General features: G+C 35.1%; 1 protein-coding gene across 1 annotated transcript; it reads left to right on the top strand.

Annotated features, from left to right (window-relative positions):
* The first annotated feature begins 1,303 nt into the window (after window positions 1–1,303).
* cos (kinesin-like protein costa) lies at window positions 1,304–14,089 on the top strand. The gene is made up of 6 exons (XM_089635834.1): window positions 1,304–1,973; window positions 2,638–4,766; window positions 4,842–5,051; window positions 6,377–6,534; window positions 12,740–13,022; window positions 13,686–14,089. Exons 1-6 carry the CDS (start codon window positions 1,697–1,699, stop codon window positions 13,803–13,805), a joined length of 3,177 nt encoding a protein of 1,058 aa, XP_089491960.1. The 5' UTR covers window positions 1,304–1,696; the 3' UTR covers window positions 13,806–14,089.
* The last annotated feature ends 5,586 nt before the right edge of the window (window positions 14,090–19,675 follow it).

The following is a 19,675-nucleotide window of genomic DNA, read 5'->3' as shown; positions in this document are numbered from 1 at the left end:
AGTGAGTGTGTCTGATAGTTGGTCGAGTATGTATTACAGAAAAATGTTATATTTTGTCTTGTATTCCTAGTCGGCACATGTAGTTTAATAGTAGCAAGGATGGCAGGACTATCAATTAAGTTGTTAATGACTCTGTGTAACACAACCAGGTCTGAAATAATTCTCCTGTCAGACAGTGTTATTAGATGCAATTGATTCATCAAACTGACATAATTAATGTAATCAATAGGAATTCCGAGCTTAAAATTTACGTACTTAAGGAATTTGTGGTGAACTCTTTCTATATTATTGGAGTGAACTTTATATAAAGGGGACCAAATAGGTGAATTATACTCCAATTGACTTCTGACTAATGAAATATAGAGGGTTCTCATACAATCTATGGACTGAAAATTAAGTTAATATTAGTTAAAGTTCTGCAAAGGAAGCCAAGCATCTTTAAAGCCTTATTAGATATATAGTTGATGTGTTCAATGAATGACAAGTTTTCATCGAATATTACACCCAAGTCACGAAAATGTGATACTGGTATTAATTTAATATTATTTAATGTATATTCATGTAGTATATTATAACTGATAATATACTACATGAATATAATAATATAGTAATAATATTATAATGTAGTAGGTATATTATAACTGATAATATACTACATAAAAATATGTTCTTAATGTACGATAGAATGCATGTATTTTGAATTCCCGCCGTAATCTGACTCTTTCAAGATGGCTTCAAATTCCTACGGCAATGGCCGCCAGGTTGGCGATCTAGTCCACTATGGGTGTTATATATCATTGCACTGGATCACCATGCCCTAGAGACGGCATTGCCATGCCCATGTCAGAAATCAGAAATACAATACAATAGCGGCGTTGCCAGGGCGCAAAATAAATAATATCATCAGTGTGTATGTTCTAAAATACCCGAAATAAATGTAAAAAAACCACACATTTGATTCGACATAATGACAATAAACAACAAATTTTTGAAAATGGTGCTATTTCCTTCAATTCGAAAATAATATTTTACGGCTTTAGTACGGCGGTCAACTGTCATGTTGATAAAACTATAACCTATTATAAATAAAAAAAATACTTTTTTAGGCCCTATTTTTTAATTATCGAAACTAAGTAACCTATTTTGCAAAAAAGGTTTTTATGTTCTTAGATTGGTTTTCTTAAAAATAAATATTGTTTTAGTAATAATGCATATTATGCTACATTACGTGGCATTATATTTTTATCACGAAGAAATTTACCAAGCAAAATTTGATACGAAATGAAAATGTATTGGTTATAGCGATCTTCGATCACGATAATAAAAAAACACAATTTCAAGAGAAAAATCTATCTCTATTATTCATCATTCTATGTTAGTAAATATCTATGTAAAATCTGACGTTTTGGGTTGAAATTCGGAAGCGTTTTTATTTTAAGGATGGAAATTGCCCATTACCCAGTTTTCGGCAAATGTTTGATTTGTGACTGAATTAAATATTTAAAGATTTATCTTCGAATTATTAAAAAATGTTATTTGTGTTCCTATATATACACTAAAATGCGACTAGTGACAGCTATATTTTTTCCCTGAAGGGTTTAATGATTACGTTCTACTCATCTCTCTTATAATAATCAGGCGATGCTCCCGTGGACATCAAAATTAATGATATTATAATCAAATTTATATCATTAAAATGGAAGTGCCCATACAAGTTGCTGTCCGTTTACGTCCGCCAGATATTCCTGATTCCCCACCATGGCTCGTGACAGATCCAATAAACCAGGCCGTAATGACCGGCAGTGGTCAAGTATTCCATGTGGACAACGCTTTACCCCTGGAAACTACACAGGCGTACCTTTATTCATCCATTATTGCAACGCAAGTGAATTGTTTCCTAGATGGGTGCGACACATCCATCGTTATGTTTGGGCAATCTAAAACAGGAAAAACATACACTCTCTTGGGGCCAGGTAATATTTCTTTTTAACGATTAACACTTAGATAGTTTTATGCATACAGGAGCCAGAAGAGCATGCTAAAATTTAACGAGTTTCCAACCCAATAAGCCGACAGCTAACAATGAATAAAGAACTTAAACCATAAAATGTATAACAATTATTTTATAAGCAATAATTATTAGCCTGAAACACTCATCCAAATTGAAAAATCTCCTGATAAAAGATACATGACGCCAACAGGACTTGAACCCGTGTACTTTCGATTTCCGTCTAAAGGACATTGAAATCGAAAGGACACGGGTTCAAGTCCCGTTGGCGTCATGTATCTTTTATCAGGAGATTTTTCAATTTGGATGAGTGTTTCAGGCTAATAATTATTGCTTATAAAATTATTGTTACCCCTTGCGCTATGCATAAAAAATCTTGTCTTAAACATCAGTTTACCAAAAAAAAAAAATAAATAAAATGGATAAACTCAAAGTATGATTTGAACTTGTACACAAATTGCTTACTTTATATTATCTAATAAGTAGTCATAATTATCCAGTCATCGCAGTTGTTAATCAATTCAACACCGTGCCATGTTCCAAATTTAACATAATAGCGGCAGACCAAAAAACTAGGTAGTTTACGAATTGCTTTTGAAATATTATATCTTGTACATTTTGAATTGTAGGAGCAGATTCTATTTACGGAGATCAGGACCGTGGAATAATTCCACGTTTTATCCAAGATGTCTTCCAGAGACTTCATCAAGCCTCAGAGCGTACCTTCATCATTCATCTGACCTGGATGAGAGTGACCAGCGGGAGAGTGGTGGACCTGCTGGGCTGCGGTCTGGTGCGCTGCAGCAGTGTTGCAGAAGCTTTCCAGTATCTCAATAAAGGCTCCATTAATGAATGCTATGAACCTTCGCACACAGTATTCACAGTTAGCATTGAACAGAAATGGATTGGTGCTGGCGGGATCCTCCATCACAGACTATCAACTGCTAGCTTCTGTGAACTCTCTGGATATCCTGAACCTAGCCTTAATAATTTAGAAGATATTATTAAGAGTCTCCTCCAGCCCATGGAAGAGAAAGCTGTAAATTACGAGCAGTCCTTGCTAACGGCAATGTTGAGAGATTCCTTTGGGGGAAGAGCTTTTACTTGGATTATCTGTTGTCTGAGTTCAGACTTGCGACACTCTGAAGAATCTATCAAGAACCTAGAACTCTGCTGGTGTTGCCGCGGAGTGCGTAACTTTGTGACAGTAAACGGGTTTGCAGATAATAATACTCCAGTTGTTCCCGAGAAAGAATTGAACAGACCTCCGGATCAAATGTTTGGTTTGCAGTTTGCAGCTCAGCAGTGGATCAAACTTGTATCTAATGCTGAAGGACTGTTTCAAAACCTACTGCAGTCCAATATGATTGGGGAGGCGGAAGCTGCACAGATTAACGAGTGGCTGTTTTTAAAAGCAGAATGTGACGAATGCTTGACTCCTGCTGTGGGGATCGGCGGTTCTGATGGGGATCCAGAGCATGAAGATACAGGAGTGAACAAACAACCCTTACCCCGCATTGCCGAGGACACGGAGCCCAGTGAGTTGAGTGACTTTGAGGGAGATTCAGATACGGATACCAGTGTTCAGCATGATGATTTTCTATTCACTGACAAACTATGTAAGTACATGGAATTCTTCAGGGAGAAAACTGACGAATTGGCTTCTGACAGATGCGAGGAGTACCTTCACTGTGGAGGATCAGATGAGAATCTTGATAATTCAGACACATGCTTATCAGAATCTTCGGCTCACGTCGGCAGGAGAAAAACTATTCAGCCCGGAGAGAGTTTGTCGGGAAGTGATTTGGAACTCTTAAGGCGAGCTGCTGCTAAAGCCATTTCTCCAGAATCTCAACAAATAATCATGGATTCTCACAAGACCTATGCTGATCCCGAACCTAAGTTAGTTCAAAGGGAGCTTCTCAAAATGATTGATTCTCCCGTTCCTAGCGAAAACTGTAAAAAATACAAAACTTTGCTACAAAAGTATTCCCTCAAACAAAGTTTGGTTACAAAGTTGTCCAAAGAAATTCAAGACGGAGAAGGACAACTAAAAGAGTTATTGAGTTTATGTTTAGCCAAGGAACAACTCATCCAGGATTTATCTAAAATTGTCAAAAGACAAAATAATGCTAAACAGTGTACAGAAAAGCAGTCAAACATCAAAGAAGAATATGAGAAAGCGAAAGCAGATTTGGTTGCGGCCCAAGCCAAGTATATTGTTGGGAATGGTAATCCAAGACTTAGCCAACAAGTTCGCAAATGCAAATCCATTGTGGATCACTACGAGCGGCGGGCGCAGGATTTGGAAGTTAGCAAGCGAGTAGACTGTGACAGCAATAAGGAAATAAAGAAACATGAAAATAAATTGAAAGCGTATAGGAAACAAATTGACTTGGTCAAAAAGCAAATAAAGCGAGATGAAAAACGTAAGAACACCCTAGAGCTTGAATTGATCCGAGACAAGAGCAAGTTAGACGACATGTACGAAAAAGATTTGAATTACCAGGGATCTGAAGTAAAGAGCAAAGAAAAGAAACAGCCAACATTGAAGCAAGTCAGCGCTCGTATAACACACCTGGACCATATTCTAAAGGAGAAATCTTCAGACTTGCAGAAGTGCCAACTGTCGGATGACAAGGAGTCTATGTTGAGACGGGAAATAAGAAATCTTCGGAGAACAAGAGAGTGTCTCATCGATCAGCGGTGTATTTTAGGACAGAAGCGGAAAACTCACAAATCCCTCTCCGACACAGAGGTAAATATATATATTTTTTTTTTTTACACCCGTCAATTTACAGCATATAAACTAATGTTGTTTAATGTTCTGTAGGAGAGGAAGATTCTGGAATGTGAAGAGGCGATAGAAGCCATTGACACGGCCATCGAGTACAAGAACGAGCTGATCTGCGCCCGTGGGCCGGTGCGCGATGTGACGGCCATTGGGCAGAAGCGCGAGCGCGGCGAGGAGATGTTGATGGCACGCCTTAGCAAACTGTCAGACAACGAGATGAGGACCCTGCTCTATAAGTACTTTCAAAAGGTTAGTGTTTGTTGTTTCGAATTTTAACATCACCAGACGACACCATACCATGAGATGAAAATGAATCAGTTGTAATATGTGGCCGTATTAACAGTTGATACGGGAATGAATCAGCATTTATAAATTGACTTGTGAATAGTTAATGTGGGAATGAATGCTGCCAATAATAGCATGACTTTCATACAACAAACCTGATGTATGTAATCCGAACATAACGATATGTTTGCCGACACTTTCAGAAATTAGCCAAAAACTAAATTTTATTTGGAAAAACAGATTCAGTTAGGCTAGATCAGGGGAGATTGATTTAAGGAGAACTTTTGACGTCTCCAGCAGGACTCCATTGCCTTGCACCCCAGTGGGATGGAAGGATTCATACGTCTATCACTCCTGGATACATTGACCCCCAGATTCCTACCCACCCCTCATACTTTTTTCCTTCTCAGAACTTAGGGAAACAGAAGGAAAGGAAGGAGAGAAAGTTCTGTTAAGGAAAATAGTATGAGGGGTGGGTAGGAATCTGGTGGTCAGTGTGTCCAGGAGTGACAGACATTTGAATTCATCCCTTCCACTGCGGTGCATGTGGGTAGTGGGCAAGATTCTTCAAGTAATCTTCTTGAAAGATGGCGTGCTTAATGGATGATCAGTTGAAGTGTCTATCACCCCTTTTGTGTTTATTTGTGATGAATCGGTTAGTGTTTTGTGAGATTGATATTTTGTTGTGATTTTAATAGATTTTTTTATATAGTATGTATACTTAATCTTATCTTGTACATATAAGTATTGTTTACAGTATACAATTACAGTATTTGGTTTCGTATTGTGCATCATAATCTTATATGAAAAGATAAATTTATTACGATTTTCCTAAGTGGAGTATTTTGTTATGTGCTATTAATTAATCAGTAATTAAAGGTGGGGATTATTTAAATCATGGTTTGCAATAGCTGTCGTAACAGAGACTGGAATGCACTGTTCAAATCGTGGTTTGCAATAGCTGTCGTAACAGACTGGAATGCACTGTTCAAATCGTGGTTTGCAATAGCTGTGATAACAGAGACTGGAATGCTCTGTTGAAATCATGGTTTTGCAATAGATGTCGTAACAGAGACTGGAATGCACTGTTGAAATCATGGTTTGCAATAGCTGTCATAACAGAGACTGGAATTCACTGTAGAAATCATGGTTTTGCAATAGCTGTCGTAACAGAGACTGGAATGCACTGTTGAAATCATGGTTTGCAATAGCTGCCATAACAGAGACTGGAATGTACTGTTGAAATCAATAGAGTAAAGTTACTTGCAATATGAATGTTTCTTCACCAGGTAATAGACCTGCGCGGCACATGCGTATCTCTGGAGGCGCAGGCTGGTGCGGCGGCGCGCGAGGCAGGAGGTTGGAGACGACGCTGCGCCGACGCCTGGGCTGCGTTGCACCATGCCCGCCTCATGCACGCCAGACGCACTACCACGCTCACTGCCAGGTAACAACACTTTTCCAACAGACGGAATTAAAATCCAAAAATCATGTTTTGTTATTGATTGAGCGTAGCGAAGTCCTGTTTTAACTCAGACTACTCTAACGTTTTCAGTTTGTCTTTCTCCAAATTTATTTGTTACGTTTCGGTTCAAGATGTTGGCTGTATTAACCTGCCGTAAGAAATAAAAGAATCAGCTGACGCACTGCGAAAATTTAGAGCGTCGGCACATGATGGGTTAATGGTTCATTAAATACAATTTTTTTTAATGTGATTGATTGTGTTTATTAATTATGTTGTTAAGTATTTAAATACTTATTTATAAATCTTATGATTTCAGAGGAAATTTTGTTTTTGATTTATTAAATAAGAGAAAATCAGAAACACACTTGCACGCAAGGCAGTGGCGGATCCAGGGGGGGGGTCACGGTGGTCATGACCCCCCCCCTGGGCCCCAGCCCAGGGGGGGTCATGACTACCTAGGTCCTGGGCCCATCCAATTGTTAAACATAATGTTTTTATATATTTTTTGTCACAATATAAATTTTATTTAAGTACTTTCAATATTTAATTAATTTAATATAATACTTTGTTTGACGGCAAACGCATTATTCGGGAACGAACGCATCGAAAATTCGAATGTTACCGCGTCTCCGCGCACCGCCACCGGCGCGCGCTTCGGCCGCCACCTTTCATATTATTATGACACATTTCGTGTAACCACGTGTGACGCTTGCGCGCGCTTTGTTTCGACTAACGTCTAGCGTCTAGCAAAACCTAACCTCAATCGGAACGACGAAACTTTATTAATGAAGTGTTTACTAAGTTAAAAAAAAATAAGTTCCAATATAAGTAATAGTGTTCTTAAAAATTGTTGCTGCAAATTCAATTCATTACAAGAAATGGTAAGTAATCTAATCAGTTTCTTCATTATGCCAGTGTATGTGTGTTTAAACTCAAATGTTATTTGTTAATGTTCTAAGGCTGGGGTTAGACTCGTAAGTTTTTTTAATAAAATCAATTCAAATTTTATAAATATTTACTTTTATTAGCGTTCCCCATAGTTTGAGGATTGTCGATAATATTGACTACGCTGCCGGCTCGGCCGCTGCTGGCAAAATAGAATGGACGGTATTCATCCACCAGGTAACAAGGTATTAACAAGCGTATGGAAGCATCGGCGAACGGAGATCTCGCTGGGCGCTTCTTACGTATTGTAAGCACCGCGTCATGGCAACAATATTTATTTCAAATTACTTGCCTCGTGCAAATCAGGCCAAAATATGACAGTGCAAGGCGCTCGGTTTTAAAATTTATAAAGCACAAGAATCGAAATATTTCCAGCGTTTATATTCCTCTTAAATATGGAAGTACAGTACTTACATTTATTAATAACATTTGCTGCACACGATTGGTCCTAAAGGAGTTCAAATTTTTAATTCATTCGGCCTCACTATTGAGAAGAGCACGCTGGAAGGCATTATTCTACTCTTCGATAGACTGGATAGACACTTCATACCTACAGTGAATATTTTTTTTTTATTTTTTTTTTATTCTTTAATATATTTGTTATACAATGGTATAGTATATTGTCCTCCACGCTAGGAGTTCACCTGTGTTGTGGAGGACTTTTTCAATTGTAAAGTTATATAATTCTAAAACAATACAGTGGAGTTGGTTACACAAAGAAACATTAAAAATTAAAATATAAAATCGATTTTTCCATAGTTATAACAGTAGTTTTTCCATAGTTATTCCAAAAAAGTGAAATATAAAAAAATAAATATTAACAGGATTGTAGCCAGTTCCATATGTGTTTTTTGTATTCTGTAAGATTAGATGTTTTATATTGTGTTGGAAGTGAATTGAATAGTTTTATAGCCTGGAATCTGTAGTGTTTTTGTCCAAAGGATGTGTTGGTTTTTGGTATTAGTAGTTGGTGTGCATGTCTTGTTCTGGTATTGCGAGAAGTTTGTGAAGTTTTAAATGTGTTTAGGTTCTTGTAAAGGAAAGTAAGTATTTGTTTTGAATATAGTTTTTGAATCTTCAACACTGGGAATTGTTTAAATATGGTTGAAGTGGGTGTTAGTATTGGTACTTTAAGTATAACTTTTATTAAGGTTTTCTGAGCTTTATATAGTGTGTCGATGTATTTTTTACTGGCATAGCCCCAGGCAATAATGCCGTATTCCATTATAGATTGTGCTATTGCGAGGTATATTTTTTTAATATCAAATATGTTCAGTATATTTCTCACGTTTTTGAAAAAGTAAATCAACTTGTTTATCTTTCCTTTAACCGATTCAATATGTCTGTCCCATTTTAAATATCGGTCGAAGTATAAACCAAGATATTTGATATTTTCGGTTTGTGTGATTGGAGGACAATTGCACGGGGTGCTCGCTGAGTGACAGGAATGTATTTTAAGGTAGATGTTTTTGGCGGGTTGGCCTCTCGAGTTTATGCTAAAGGTTATGAATTTAGTCTTATCTATATTTAAAGTTAATAAGTTAGAGTCAAGCCATTTTTTTGTAATATTTAGACCAATTTCAGCTTTTGTGATTAGTGTGTTCCAGTCAGTGGCCTTAAAAAGTAACACAGTGTCATCAGCAAAGCTTATAATTTCCCCGTCTATTTGGAGGTGACATAGATCGTTAATATAAATAAGAAATAGGATTGGGCCAAGTACGCTGCCTTGTGGTACTCCGTAGGATACTTGTTCCTTGTCACTACATGTGTTTTCTATTGAGGTATATTGGGTGCGATTTTCCATGTAGCTTTCAATTAATTTGAGTTCTGTTCCCGTGATTCCGAAATATTTAAGTTTATTGAACAGGTTTTGGTGGTGAATTGTGTCAAACGCTTTTGCCAGGTCGAGGAATATTCCAAGGCATTTTTTACCCTGATCTATATTTGTTTTGAGGAAGTCTGTTACTGAGGCTATGGCATGTGAGGTACTCATATTTTCCCTGAATCCAAATTGATTTGATGATAGTATATTGTTTTTGTTAAGAAAAATTAAAAGGTGGTTTTTGATATGTTTCTCGAGAATTTTTGAAAGCGTGTTTAGAATTGTAATTGGTCTGTAATTATTAATTTCTTGCTTGTTTCCTTTTTGTGGATTGGAATTACTTTGCCCGTTTTCAAAATAGTTGGGAACACTCCTTCTTTAATGGACCGATTTATAAGTATAGTAAGTGGGATAAGAAGTGCTGACTTTATTATTTTTAGTGTCATCGGTGATATTTTGTCGCTACCCTGAGAGTTTGTGTTTTTTAGTTCGTTTATAAGTTTTAGTGTTTGTATTTGGGTAATGTATGGAATTTTAAAGGAAGAAACACTAGTGTGTGTATAGTGGTTTGAGAATTCTGGGATATCGTCATTTGTAGTGATTCTGTTTGCTAATACCTTGCCGACGTTAGCGAAATAGTTATTCACAAAATTACATACTTTTAGTGGTTGTTCTGATGTCTTAATAATCTCGTTATCTATTTTAATCTCGGTTATGGAATCGCTTTTCTTTGAAGATGTGTGGGATATTTCTTTTAGGATTTGCCAAATTTTTTTGGGGTCCTTGTTGCATTTATCTAATTTATTTTTATAATATATTTCTTTCGATATACGTGCAAGTCGTGTGCATAAGTTTCGATATCGTTTATAGAAATTTATGAGATAGATGTCATATGGGTTAGATTTGCATTGTTTGTGGAGTTTGTCTCTTTTACTGAAACTTGTTATGAGTCCTTTTGATATCCACGGTTTTAGAAGTTTATGTTTAGTTGGAGAACTTTTTTCGGACGTGATGGTATTTTTTTTAAATTCGTCTTGAATACATTCTATAAAAAGTGACCATGCTTCATTAATTTTATTATTTTCTACGAGTTCTTCCCATTTTTTATTAAGTAGTATGTCATTTAGTTTTAAAATATCAGTTGTATTGTGGGTTTTTGTGGTTTCGGAGTGTATTTCTTGTGAATTGTTTGTAGTGTTTATTTCCAGGATAAGTGTATAGTGGTCTGTAATTGTCGAGTGATGGATTGTGGATTTGTATGATCTTTTTGTTTTTAACATAATGTGGTCAATACAAGTTTGCGTGGGTAATAGTGGAATATTACAGTGGAACGATTCAAATTCTTTACCAGGAAGCAAAGAAATAACTGTCAACAAGCTGTTATTATTTGTCTATTTTGTCGTGACAAGCAAAGTGTTACAATAATAATGTCGAGTCAAATTCTGCAAATGCAGAATGCTACGGATATGGTTGGCGAGTGGAAACGTTTTAAGCAATCATTTCTTTTATATATGATGGCGAATAACTACAATGAGGAAAAGGAAATTCAAAAAGTTGCAAGATTCCTACACACAATACTATGTTGAAGACACACCTGACACCATGTTATATTGTGGTGAAATAAGAACACGATTAATAATTGTAATCTGTACTGTATTGGTTGACAATTGACATTACACGAGCCTACGCCGCCCGGGCTTGCGGAGCAAAAGACAATCTTAATGATATACCTAGTGTTACCATATCCAACAATACCTACTTTTTACTTGTATATATTATTATCAAAATTAAATTATAACTTCTTGTAACTGTAACTGACCGGACCTAAGTCCTCCATCACAACACAAGCAAGCATTTTCGGCTTTCTGTGGTGGTGGTAGGAGTTATTGTTGGGTTATTCGTAACCCGGGAATGTTTGTCTTTCTTTAAAAAAAAAAAAAAAAACTTGACCACGACTACGTGACCCCCCCCTGGCGCCAAAGCTGGATCCGCCCTTGACGCAAGGTGTACTGTTCACAGAACTAGTAGTTAACAGAAAGTAATATTACTAGTAGTTCACAGAAAGTAAGAACAAGGTCTCAGAGAGTGTGAACAAGGTCTACTGTTCACAGAACTACTAGTAATATGTAGGTATCACTAAAAGAGTCTCTGGGTGAGGGTATATCCATTTTTAAATACATCTATTAATAAAAATATGTATAATGAAAAAAACTGTTTTTACGGGTTGATTTTTTTTCATCTCTTTTTACGAGCATCTAGTTTTGGACAAGAGCCTCCCTCAAATCTTAAATGTGTCCAGTTATTCTTTATTCTTTGTTGTTCTTACCTGTACCGTGTCGGAAGTTCTCTTCAGTTGGTCAGCCTGTCTCATTGGCGCCCCCTGTTTCTTTTTCTCAACAAAGGATGCCATTTTTGAAAGTCATAAAAATTTCAAAACATACTAAAATCATTTATTTTATGTAACAATTCAATTTTAAACGGGGTATGACTTTCAAAGGAAATTAAATTTTTGCTGATAACACACTTTAACATTCTATTACATATTTTATATTTGATACTCGTGTATGCAGAAATGAAATCCCTCAGGCGATGTGTGGTAAAATCATGTATGGCCGTGTGAAAAATGTGGAGATCCGCAAAGAATGCAAGACTGATGGAAGAGGAATGAATAAGATTAAAAAAGCGACGCTTAGATGGTTTGGGCATGTAGAGCGGATGAATGAATAGAGGAGTTTCAGGAGAATATACCCACTCTAGCTATTTTTGGCATACTATGGAAAGTTTGCAAAAACGTTTCGAGCGATCGCTTGTCATAATATGCCAAATTTTGAACTTAAACATAAGGTATAAGCAACAAAACCTAGGTGGGTTCATTGACTTTAAACCGCAGTAAGCATTTCATATGTTTCTGTATTAATATTATTAAAATAATATGGTAAATGTATATATCTGTACCTGAGAAGCATACGGATGCAACTCCAAAACACGAAATGTTGAGGAGAGCCGAAAACCTGTGTTTTTAGCAAATCTCACCTTATTTACACTAATATTTTGATTGCTGATTGAAAGAAATATTGTTTTTTTCAATTATCAATAATGATATTTATGGAAATAACGAGAGATTTGCTAAAAATCATCCGTATGCTCCTCGGGTACAGATATAAGCAACCAATCGATATAATGTGAATGCTAGAAAAAGTCAGGGAAACCCGAGGAAGAGAAGACAAGATCAAGTGAACTAAATACTTGACTTGGGTCATCAAAAGTCAAAATAACAGAAGAAAATGTATGAATATAACTGAAGCAAGGAGTGTGTGCCAAGACCGAGTTGTTTGGCAGTCCATCCTCTCTGCCTACCCCTGCGGTTAAACGGCGTGATGGTTAATTACTTAGTTTACTCATGCGTGCTATATTTTTCAGACACTACCACACTCTGAACCAACTGATGCGCGAGATGACAGGCGGCGACACTGAGAGTGACGGAAGCATGTATGGGAACAACATTTGCGGTCGCATGCCGCTCCCCTTGGAGTTCCCGCCCGGTAACGGTTATGGCAACACTGACTCGGAGGCTGACACAATGCTGACAACACAGCACAGGCGCATTGCATCCACCACGGCCAAGATTAAACTCAAGGATAACACAATGGAGGGAAATGCAAGGTTTCTAGATGGGATTCAGCGCCTTGCGAGATATCATCAGGTAATTATTGCTTTACTGCTTTTTTTCCACTGACGTAAATCATGTTTTCTTCTTGTCTTAATTAATTACGAACTTTGTATGTTTTATTTTTTTATTTATTGTACAAACTACTACAATCCGCCGTTATTTTTTCTAGTTGTAAGCACAATATCAAGCTCTATAAATCGCCGGTATTTGTATGCCGAATTCAGTAGTTCACCGCCTGCATAGACTCGCGCCAAGCTTTGTACATCGACGCAACGGGTTTGGTTATCTCATTCTTACACACTCAGTTACTATACTGCCGTCTAGCTTGCTCTCGATGACCATTATACCAATCACCAGTGTTATTTATTATTGATTTATGAAATTTTGGTAACCGAAATTTGTATTCATTGTATTCTAGTAACTGTTGTAAGTGTTTCTGTCCGTTTCATTCTGCCACTTTTTTGTTTGAATAAGTACAAAATGGAGTCTTCCCGCAAGCATAAACATGACACCTTAACTTTAAAACAAAAAATGCATATTTTACGAAAGATCGATAGCGGGGTTTGTTTGTTTCAACGAAAAACCTGTTTTAAATTTTTAGCATATTTTGTGCTTTCACTAATTGGACATTTGCGCGATTTTTTGAGGTGATTAGTGAGAGAGGATCGTAATAATAATGGTTGAATATAATTTTAGACGGCCATTCCGAGTCAGAACCTGAAGCAGCTGCAGCCGGCCGGTCACTCCCCGGCCACCAGGGTCACCCGAGAGAAGAACAGGCTCGTCATCGTGCAAGAAGATAAACCAAATAAGTGAATTATTACATCTTTCGTGCCTCTTCCGTGGGAAGAGTTTATGGAATATAATTATCATACTCATTTTGTGTGTATGTTGATTCAATGAGGATTCATTGAAATACCACGTTTTTCATGGTTCCTTTATCATGAATTCTGTGGTATTTCTTGTGGAACCCTAAAATAGGGGTTTTGTGGAATATCACCTTTTGGTATCACATAAATCATCACATCCATATGGATCTTTTGATATCGATTCTGTGGAATTTCATATTTTTCACGATTCTTTGATATATATATTATTATATATATTAACATGGAAAATTATATATATATATATCATTTTCCATGTTTCTTCAATATCGATTTTTTGGAATTTGTATCACCTTTACCATGAAACTTCTGATTCCTTGGAATACCCATAGACATGCAAATTGATAGACTTGCCCTAATATGATATCTGAATCTCATTTCGATGAGCTGGAGGCAAACCACATGACCATATTTTTGGCACCAGCAGGGTTTGAGAATGGTTTGAATAAAATACGACACCAGTCGTACATTGACCGCCGAAGAGCGCACATTGTAATACCAGACCTTGCGTAGAAAAGTAAAGTTCGCTAAAGTAAGGCAAAGGTTTGTAGCGCAGTCCATTGTGGAACTTATCTACCCAGGATCTAAATGTTCATTTTTAAACGAACCGCCTGGCTTAGTGATGCTAAAAATGAGCGAGGTAGGCAAATGAAAGATTCTAAAAGTGTCTAACTAAATAGTGTAACAAAATATTCAATTTTAAAATAAACAAGCCCAAACTTTTGTTTACCCGATTTTGTAGTTTTTACGCAGCCAGCAAATTTCTCATTGTAAAAAGAACTAGTAGTTTGTTAGAAGATTTTATTTACGAGGACTAAATAGTGATATTACAATGCGAGTTGCCTGTATACTGTCAGATTCATTTATTGAAAAATCACAAAAAGTAGACTGTCACACCGGGGAAGTTGGTTTGTCCCCCTTATCCTAATTGGCTAGTCTATCAGTTTGAATGTATGAATACCACATTTTCCATAAATCTTTTTAATAAGCTGTCCGAAGGATAACACATTTTTCATGAATTGTTTAATAGGGATTCTGTTGATTACCACATTTTCCAATGGTCCTTCAACAGGAGTTCTGTAGAAAACTGCTTTTCCAAGTGGATTGTCCCATTTTTCTTGGATCCTTCAGTAGAGAATTTGCTGTAGACCACATTTTCCAGGGACCCTTTAATAGAAGGTCTACTGAAAACCATGTGTTTCATGACTCCTCCAGAAAGTATAGAATGTTGTATTTGAACATTCATTATTCTAAGTCATTAAGCATCCAACATCTAAGATGTAAAAAAATTGAATCTCTTTAACCCCCCAGGCCTCTGGCATATTGACCATTACATTTCTTAAAGAAGCTGTCAGAACATTCGTGTTTATTTCCCGTTCGCAATAAAGTCCAAATAAATGGAATATTTCGAAATGTATCTGAAATCTAAAAACTTTTTGAAAGGTGAAAAAACACCAAATTATTAGAAATAAACATACATTTTTTTAAGTCTTTTCGTCTAAACACTGAACTAAAATTACTGATAATGAAAAAAAACACATATTTTACTAGACAAGTTATACAATAAACATTACTGCCATCTCACTTTTTGTAGTTTCATACAAGAATAATTCATTAAAAATTGACAAAGTTTTATAATTTTTTTTCAAATTGCGGTCGGAAGCTTTGGATTCATAGAGGTGCACAATTTAATTCTTCTTTGGTTAACTTCTAGATTTGAATATAAAGTGTGGTGTTTTGTTTTTCTAACGTCGTTTAGATCATATTTCTCACCATGACAGTAAGGGAGACCATACGAGCTGTTCCCAAAAGTTAATTAATTAGCTTGAGGGGTTAAGCATCAAAAATCTGAGACGTAAAGAAAATTGAATCTCTTTAACCCTTAGGATACAATCAACTACAATAGCAGTTCAGTGAAATCAAGACTACCTTCAGGCGCACTGCAATGTGCAGTGTATAGACCTAGGTTTTACAAGTTTTGAATTTCAATATTATCCATGTAAATTCATAAGTAAAACGTTGACATTGTAGATGCCTGTCAATTATTTCAAATATAATTTTCAATATTATATTTGGCTTTGAGATATTTACAAAATATTAAGGGTTAAGATGCGTGTTAAGGCGATGCACTACATCGTGTAACATTTTCAATCGGGCCGCTAATAATAACATTCCTTATGTAGATGGTGATAAGCGTTTGATTCCCGCTTAACACCAGCCGCCTGTTATGATTTATGCAAGGAGAAATATCGCCAAAAAGTGGCATTTATTTTTTAATTTCAGATACAAATTACAAGAGCAATTTTTATAGGCCTGATACATATTTTTTTCTGTGCTTATAAAAACTCAATTATTTCAAAGGCATTATTTCAAAAACATTTCCAAGCGATCAAATTTTCAAATCAAAAATACATGAATTTGCATTACTACGTAGTGCTTCGCCTTGCTACAATTGTTTGTAATTGTGTTTTTAATCAGTTTTACAAGTTTTGGTAACTGAAGGTTGTGAATTTCAGAGCACATAATTTCGTAAAGATTTTATGGTACAAAATGCTATCAAATTATCTAATGTTGGTTGTTTCTATTTTCTTATATGCCAAATGCAATCAAATTATCTGAAAAGGTTGTTACTTTTTTCTTATCTGCCAATCTCTGGCTTTTCTGTGCCAATTTAGGCTTATTGTCTAGGTATTGTGTATGTAAAGTTAAAGTGTTATATAAATAGCTTTTGGGTTTGAATTTACGATTGTAATTTGTTAAATTTTAAAGGATGCAAAGTTGAATTTACTGCTATTTGAGATAATGTTAAATAAAATGATATCAGATTATGTTGTTTGTGATAATCTACCACACTATAAAGTTTCTCAATTAATATTTTAGTAGATGAACCAAATTATTGTCAATTAAATAATATAGTTTTACTGTTACGTACATTCCTAAGGCTATGTGTACACACATGAGAAAAAATTGCCAAGCACGAATTATGAGAAAGGAACAAAGCAACTGCAAACGGTGCGAAATGCCGCTTACGGTTGCTTCATTCCTTCCTTAAAATTCGTGGTGAGAAAAATTTTTCAAATGTCAAAAGTTGTTTCATAGGATTATTTAAAAATTTTCAGGAGCGTTTATGGTAAATTTTTTAATGCAAACCGTGCAAACAAATAAAAAAAAGTTCTTTGTTTAAAACCACATTATTTGATTGTACACGCCGACCGTTTTCGATTGATCTCAACCTTCATCAGGACAATAAACATAAACCAGGCGGTCATCGTGTTTTAAACAAAGCCCTTTTTTCATTTGTATAATGTCAAGCCCACAAAGCGTTTGGAATCTTCGATAATTTGATATTTTTCAAAAGTTAAATGTTGTTTTCTAGAATTATTTAAAATTTTCAGGAGCGTTTAGGGTAATTTTTTTATGCAAACTGAAAGCGCCGTATTCTCTCTTTCTAAGACTGTTTAAATCATATTTCTCACCATAATACAAAATGAGACAGCATAACTTTTATTAGACCGTGTCAGGCTGGGATTTATATCTCCCAAAAAGACTCTATGTGTGTTTGTGAAGAATATCTCCCAAAATTTCCCAAGGGGTTAAATCTATATTGATTTTGACATCTTTGATTAATAAGTTTGATTTGTTCTTTTGGTGTTTTTCTATTTATAATGTATGTACTTAGCAGGTGCGTACAGTCCATAGAGGCTGTAAATCTGTTTTTACCGCAAGAATCTGCGGTTTAGGGTCTAATGACGTTTAGCTCTTTTTTTAAAAACTTTTTATTAGTAATGTGGTATTTTTACTATATCCATTTCATTTAAAATATATTATAATATTATAAAAATAGTGTGATTTTTTCTGTATGAGCAATTCATGAAAATTATACTCCTTATACTAGTGAGTCCATTTTTAATAATAATATGTACAGTTTTCAAGGGACCGAAAAACAAAACTTCTTATGCGTGAAAATTTTATTACGTATTTAATATATTTAATGTGAAATTTTATTATTAATTACTGAATTTATCAATATTTTTTATACACATTGGAATCTCTTAGGTAGTTTGAATTTTTTTTTTTAATATTTCCCTGCATTAATTTTGTATTATATGTACCTAGTCCAGAATTTTCTTTGAAGTTGCAACCACAAATTTATTTTGTTTTGAAGAGTTTTATTTTACATGTACCTTTATTACTTGATTTTTATTTATTTGCTGCCGGTTTCAACACTTCCGTGTCATTCGCTAGCAATCTTTAGCAAATAAATAACAATCTAGTAACAAATGTAAAATAAAACTTTTCAAAACAAAATGTCTAGAAATTGTTACATACATAGTAATGCCCAAGAAATACAAAAAATTGAACAATTTATGTTTGTGTAACCAAAATTTGTAATTAACCCTTTCAGACCTTGATTAAAACTGGCAGTGGCAGAACTTTTTTGATGCTTGATAAAATTAGTACAGATGTTTGAAATTTAAATTGGTACTTTAATTTGAAAAAAAACCATTATGTCTCAGAGGGCTACAACGGGTATACAACGACAAATCTTACAAGTAAAAGCATAATGTTTTATTTCTTTTAAATTAATAATTGCAAAAAAACCTTCTAAACTTACATCTAAAAAATTTGATTGAGATTAAACACAAAAATCACCCTTCAAAATATGAAAATGGCTTCTGCCTGAACTAGTAGCTAATATCCAATAAAAACGTTCCGCGTAAAGTCAGTTATACCAGCAATTGGAAAATGAAAACTGACATTTATATTCACTCTAGATAGTGAGGAAAAAGTTCAGAAATTTATGTATTTTCAAATTTACACACGGTCTGAAAGGGTTGAATATTTTTTATCTGTCCTAAATAACGTTTATTATAACAATATTGTATTTTCAGAATATATAAAAAATATTAAAAAGTTTACCTCGTTTTGAATTTTTTATTCATCACTTCGACCGTGTCTATGGGAAACAAGCCATAAATTATTGTTTTTATTCATCACTTCAACAGTGTCTGTGGGAAACAACCCATACATTATTGTTTATATTCATCATTTCAACCGTGTCTGTGGGAAACAAGTCTTAAATTATTGTTTTGTCTTAAAAAAAACAGCCATATTAACCTTTCCCTTACTGTGCTAAAAAAATCCACGCGTTCCGGTGCTGTGTAGTCAATACACATCTCAAAATAAGCGATTTAATATGGGAAAAATATGAATATTCATAGTTAATCGCTTATGTTTATTATATTTTATATCAAAAGTGATAATAATTGTAATTTAATTGCTGAAAACATGAAAAAACCATCGACAGATGCTAAACAAATGTGCGAGGAGTCCTTATCTAACGACGGCCCGAGACCGACAGGTCGCAGGTGCTTGATGGGCGCTGGACGCACACACACACCTATGCGGTCGTAGGTATCGATGGTCTAAATACAACTGTGGACGTGTGGATTTGCATAGCGAACTAAAGCGGAACATCAATAGCGCGTCATTTCCTCGCAAACTCTTCGCATAGCAGCGTCACACGGTTGATTGTATTGGTGTATTTTTTCCCGATTTTTAACAAAACACTCTGATTTTTAATTGAATTTGAAAACTATGTAAAACATTATTTTTTTAATTCAGTGCATAAATGTATAACAGAGGAATACCTAATATCTGAACCCAGAATTTATTATATTTATAGAGTTATTAGAAGCAATGTGTAGTAAATACACACCACAGATAAGGAAAGGTTAAAAAAAAAAAAAATTGTTTAAGTCAAGTTTTTATTTTTCACAAAAATATAATTCATTATTA

Source organism: Hesperophylax consimilis, chromosome 9 (assembly GCF_061612785.1).
Source record: "Hesperophylax consimilis isolate HC1 chromosome 9, BYU_Hcon_1.0, whole genome shotgun sequence".
Classification (NCBI taxonomy): Eukaryota; Metazoa; Arthropoda; class Insecta; order Trichoptera; family Limnephilidae; genus Hesperophylax; species Hesperophylax consimilis.
This window is presented reverse-complemented; position numbering and strand designations above follow the sequence as displayed.

Bases quoted from the DNA above. Each gene is read 5' to 3' on its own strand.
- cos (XM_089635834.1), top strand. From the start codon at position 1,697: ATGGAAGTGCCCATACAAGTTGCTGTCCGTTTACGTCCGCCAGATATT. The intron at 1,974-2,637 runs GTAATATTTCTT...TTTGAATTGTAG, and splicing joins ATACACTCTCTTGGGGCCAG to GAGCAGATTCTATTTACGGA. The intron at 4,767-4,841 runs GTAAATATATAT...AATGTTCTGTAG, and splicing joins AATCCCTCTCCGACACAGAG to GAGAGGAAGATTCTGGAATG.